General features: G+C 41.4%; 1 protein-coding gene across 1 annotated transcript in view; it reads right to left on the bottom strand.

Annotated features, from left to right (window-relative positions):
- Positions 1-694: 694 nt before the first annotated feature.
- TCAIM (T-cell activation inhibitor, mitochondrial) overlaps positions 695-5,668 on the bottom strand; it is a 19,874-nt gene continuing 14,900 nt past the window's right edge. The window contains exons 8-10 of the mRNA XM_018566961.1: positions 3,425-3,657; positions 1,880-2,011; positions 695-1,059 (exon numbers count right to left, since the gene is read on the bottom strand). Coding sequence (XP_018422463.1) covers positions 828-1,059; positions 1,880-2,011; positions 3,425-3,657 — 597 coding nt within the window. The 3' untranslated portion in view covers positions 695-827. The remainder of the gene's footprint in view (positions 1,060-1,879; positions 2,012-3,424; positions 3,658-5,668) is intronic.

Genomic DNA, 5,668 nt, shown 5'->3' with positions numbered 1-5,668 from the left:
GATGTACATGTAGGTTATGTCAATTGGGAACGAGTGTACCAATAGCTAATAATACTTGAGTATAGATAAGTGTCCCACCTAGACATTTTTTCTGTATGTGTATTATTATTTTGTTACAAGCATTAGTCTGGAATCCATCATATCGTTCAGTGTATACTTGCCCCTTCGCTTCAATGTTACAGCAAAACGTGAACTGACAAACAGTCAAGTACACAACAAAACATGAGACGTACCTATGCTTTGTTAGAACGCAGTGTGGCCTGATACATCTACCTAAGCATTACTGTGATGAACCACAGTGTTGCATATCAGCTTTTGTACGGCAGCCAGCTTTGCCACTTTCACATGCAAAGACAATTGAATTACCATTACAAGTCACAGTCATCCACTTTGCTAAATCACCCAAACTGTGTAATCCAATGATTACAAGAGGGAGCAAGAATTTCCACTTTCTAACAGTGGAAAACATGACCCATACATATACTGTACCATCCCAACCTGCTCAGCCCTTTATTCATGACTCAAACCATTTTGTTCCCAAATAAGCTACTACAGTACTGCCCAGCATTGTCTCAATTACCTTAGATAACAATTAGGACTCCCATAGATGCCTTCAAATCATGACTAACCTTCTTGTTTGGTACATTAAGGTTGTAACGAGGGCAGCAATTCTCCCTAGTAAAGTATTTGCAGTCCGGTAATACTTAAGGATGTCTGAACCGCTCCTATTCAAAAATGCATAGAAAATATGTGTACTGGGCTTAGATATTACAGATCTATGCGTATGTGTAAGTGTGTGTGATTGCTGTAATTACGGAGGTATTATACTAAGATCTGCTTTTCCAGTTCCAGGGTATACACAAGTCTCCATCTTGCAGAATTGAGTAGTAACGAGAGACACAGAGATGCATGCCATCCAGACAAGGCAATGGTTCCTTAATCAGTCTTCGACAACAGTCAATCATTTGTTTGCTGGATACACTGGGCTCCTTATACAGTCGGCTCAGGGATGCTCTGTACTTGCAAGCTGTGGTCAGTTCTTGTTCTACAATTTTTAATCTACAATTAACAAAAAAATATTATTTTAGACACCGAGATCACATTATAAAAAATATAGATTACACAAGAAAGCACATTGTCACCTGGAACATTGCCGTACCAATTTAAGTCAGCAAATACAAGGCATTACACATTTTTAGAATAAATAGGGTTGTGTTTTATTTATAAGTCTTTCGGTCTGTGTTGATCACAGCAACAGATCAGATCTGCCTGTACAGTGTGGATCTAGTGATAGGATTTATTTTCTTTTTAGCAATACCTTTTATCCTGCATGTCAATAAATAGACGTTTGCTTTTCACTCTGGAGTGCTGGTGTCTCTGCTTTTGCTTGTGTTTATAACGGTTGCTACCCGTTGACTACCGCAGCACTCGCTTCTCGAAGGGATTTTGCGGTCAGGAGTGTGATGGGACTATGGACTTCCTTGTGTAAAGTAGCCGCTGCTCCAAGCTCACTCCTGTGATAGACTACATTACAATCTCAACACAAATTATTACATTAATTGCGAGATTGTAGTCCATCACGGGAGCGAGGTCGGAGTGGTGGCTACTTTACAACACACATCGGGATCATGGGGAACAAAAGTAACCACCCTCCAGAAGGAAGGACAGTGTCGGCACCAATTCAGAGATGATCTGAGGACCTACACCCAAGTAATACACAAATAAGATAAATTTTTTATAATAGTTAAGGTACTTGAATGCATTTTTAAGATTTAACTTGTTACTTTAAGTGGAAAACCAACCTTATTCTGCTTAACTCCATAAAGTCTCAGTAGCCAATGAACATTTAAGCTATTAGAACTTCATAGGGAACACTTACTCCTCTTTCCTTTTCAGGTTTTCTCTGGCTTTCTGTGCATGTGTCAGAAGGAACCATTGCAAGGATGCAGGATCACATGCAGACGGTATACTAAAATGTCCCATCTCATGTAACCGTGGTACAAAACGATCACTGTAATGTAGGATAGAGAGAGAGAGAGAGAAAGAGAGAAACTGGAGGCTGTCATTGCTGAGTTCCTTCTGAAATTAGACAGATTGGAGTGTAGAGACACTCCAGTCTATCATTTGACATCAAACCTTGCCTTTAATTCTACACCAGAGACTGGAGCGCACTACAGTCCAATTTGTCTTCGAGGATGATTGTTTTATGCTGTCCAGAACACGTCACTTACCAAGCCTTGATGAAGGAGGCTTCTTAAAACCTCTAACACAGGAGCGGTTGTTCGTGTGTATTCGGTCATACGAATACGCATGGACCCGCTCTAAACATAAAAAACAATGCACTTTCATGTGCATTGTTCAGACTTTTGCGGCGGCCGCGCATCCTGCAAAAAAATACAAGGGCGATTTCAGGGGCGGATTCCACACGTTTGTGGCTATAGTAATAGCCGCAAATGAGCGGATTCCGTGCAGTTGTAAAGATGTTTGCGTGCCGTGTGGTCTTCCGTTCGAAAAACTGCACAGGAAACGCAAACGTTATATGTGAATGGAGGCTAAAACACAATGAGGGGAATTTATCAAAACTGGAGCAGACAAAAACTGAAGCAGCTGTGCATGGCAACCAATCAGCTTCTCTCTTTCATTTTCAAATCTTAACTGAAGGAACTGAAGAGAGAAGCTGATTGGTTGCCATGTACATCTGCTCCAGTTTTTGTCTGCTCCAGCTTTTATAAATCCCCCCCCCCCATATTTTTTAAATGGGTCCAAATATAAAACATTTCTGGGGACACTGTTTGTGGCACTTCCTTTCTACACTTTCCGACACTTCCTTTCTACACTTTCCGAGTCGCTGACCTGAAGAAAGGAAGCAAATCAATTCTCACCTCACTTGTGGCATACTTGTTCTAGATCAATGACTCAGGTAGTGTTGAAGCTAACGGATCATCAAGCAAACAACATTTTCAGAAGGAGGCCAGTAATTGCAGCTTACAGACAGTAGCAGACAACATATTCCTCTCAGCACATATGTACTTATATACACACTGGATTCATAAGGGCAAAACTGAAAATTCTTCAATTTTCACTTGGAAAGTCCAATATTTCACCTTGTTCTGCTGATTATAAATCTGCCACCCGCTGAAAAGAAAATTTTAACCTTCAGCACAGGACTAGTGGGAGCTCATTTATATACAAAAAAACAAACAAACAGTCTATGATATGTGTTAAACACCAAGCTGTCCTGGACTGAGTCCTCTTACATAAGAATATCCACCTAGCAAAGATGTTACACTTACTTTTGAAGTTCTGCGGCATTCTGTCTTTCTTGTTTTATACCCTGAATGCCCAAATGATCTTTCAATGTTCTTAGGAGAGAAAACCCCTGTGAAGATCATGGCGTCTGTAAATAAATAAAAAAAACACTCACTTTTCCAAAATCATCTGCAGGCCTCGTAGACTGCGAGGATGGATAGGGACTCTTCTTTTCAGCAGCTTGTTATAGAAGGCATCTAGGGCTGAGTAATATTCCTCCATGGACAGCAGCGGTTGTAGTTCTTCAATGAGCACTATTTCTATACCTCCTAACAGATGGCTGACTCGTTCCTGGAGCTGCAGTACCTTTCTTTGAAGGAGGTAGTAGCTGGGTATACTTTCAAAGAGCTATAAGGGGAGAATAAAATGTATCCTGTCACTTGTATGTGCAAAGTACAAACCAGAGAGATAAAGGCGACAAGAACGCACACACATAAAAAAGTTTTCAAAAACATCAAAGTGTTCCAAGAATTTGGTATTTCCAGTGTTACTATGATGGCTATGTATAACTTATTGTGTCTGAAAAAGGTTTGATATGGTCAATCACCTGAACACTGATACACAGATGGGACAGAAAAATAGGATTTTGTTCTTGCCATAAAATCTCCTGGCGGCAGCTGTGTAACCTTACATTCTTCAGAGCGGTGTCCCTCAATGGTCGATAGTGAACATTTTTCGTTTCGTGAAATGCATAAATTTTTTTTAAAAGGAGAACTATGAGGCGAGTGCTTTTCACTCATGTCATAGTTTAAGCCGACCTGTGACAATGAAACTGTCACAGGTCGGCTCAATAGATCTGGAAGTGAGCGAACACATACCGTCGCTCGCTCACTTCTCGATCCTGTCCCTGCAGAGAGCCGTGACTGTCACTCATGGCTCCCTGCAGGGATTCCCCCCTCCCCTGTCTAATCCTCCCGCGCTGACTGGCGGAACGGACGGGGGAGGGGGCGAGTACAGCTGTCTCTGCCTCTAGTTAGTCAGACCAGCTGTCACTCACACAGCTGGGTAGATCTCGACAGTAATGTCAGGATCTGTCCCGGCTGCTGCGTCTCAGTATACTGCGAGCTGTAGCTTGCAGTATACTGAGCTTTGGGTGACGGGAGGACGCTAGTTTGTGTCCTCCCGTTACCCTTAGGAGAACTATGGGGAAAAGTCCTGACCCCATAGTTCTTCTTTAACCACTTCAGTCCCAGGTGCTGATTTAAACAGCCCTCAGATAGCAACTATTTGTACCAGCACTCTTTAAACTGCATCAGGATACAAGTGGTTAAAGAAAAGGAATGGCTGCTGGTCCAGGATGGCATAAAAGCTAGAACTGTCAGCTGTCAGGGCCCATTCACGCTGTTGTGTTAAGGTAACAAAAGCAACATGCATCAGTGCATTGCAGTGCCATTAATTTTCAATAAGACCTCAATGCACAAAGGGAAGACATGGTGGTGCATTACCTTGCATTGTGGTGCACTGCGTTGTAAAAAATAATGCATGTCCATTTTTTGGACGCTTTGGTGTATTGGCAGTCCATTCATTTAAATTAGCTGTCTTAATGCAACGCTCCATGATGCCAAGGTGTGGAGGGGGCCCTTGGTGACAGCTGGGATCCAGCGCTGCGCCCAGGAGCTGAAATAAACAGCTCCTGGGGTTCCAATCCTTCTCAAGGCTGCTCTAAAGGATGGCTCTCACCAACCAGACTTACAGGGTTATTCACAAAAGGGTGACGAGTTTGGAGAATGCAGGAGAAGGGAACAATCTAGGACAAAATAGCTGATTTGGAAAAATTCTCCAATTCAGCTCACTTTCCAGTTCAGCTATGTTGTCCTAGATTGTTCACTTCTCCAAACTGTTCACCCTTTTGTGAATAACCCTGGTAATCTTATCTTAAAGTTATGCTAACAATTTATGCAAACTGATTTTTTTTTCCTGTATGTGTTACAATGTAGCATCAAAAGGGGAATAAAGTTCTCCTAAAGTAAAACACAAACATTCACCTTGCGCTTGACCATTCTGCTACGTTCCATAAAAATGTAACTTATGGGATATCCTTTTAATCAACAGACTTTACGGTTACATTTTGGGGTAAATAACAGTAAAATGCATTTAAAAAAAAACTTTTTTCACTATATCTTCCTAACTAAAATATAGGAAATACAAATATATGTATTCAGGCCTGCTACCAAATGCAAGTCCTATCTGTTCTGAGAAAAACAATGTATGATATGTCAGGATAGACTACAAAAGCTAATGGTATAATGTGAAGAACTAAGACATTGTTGTAATTAAAAAAAAAACAACGCTCTGGCTATACCTAAAAAAAAAGGTGGTTAAAACAGAACTGCGTCACATGAGGGGGGGGGGGGGCAAA

The sequence above is a fragment of the Nanorana parkeri genome, unplaced genomic scaffold (assembly GCF_000935625.1).
Source record: "Nanorana parkeri isolate BGI_ZX_2015 unplaced genomic scaffold, ASM93562v1 scaffold993, whole genome shotgun sequence".
NCBI classification, from domain to species: domain Eukaryota; kingdom Metazoa; phylum Chordata; class Amphibia; order Anura; family Dicroglossidae; genus Nanorana; species Nanorana parkeri.
This window is presented reverse-complemented; position numbering and strand designations above follow the sequence as displayed.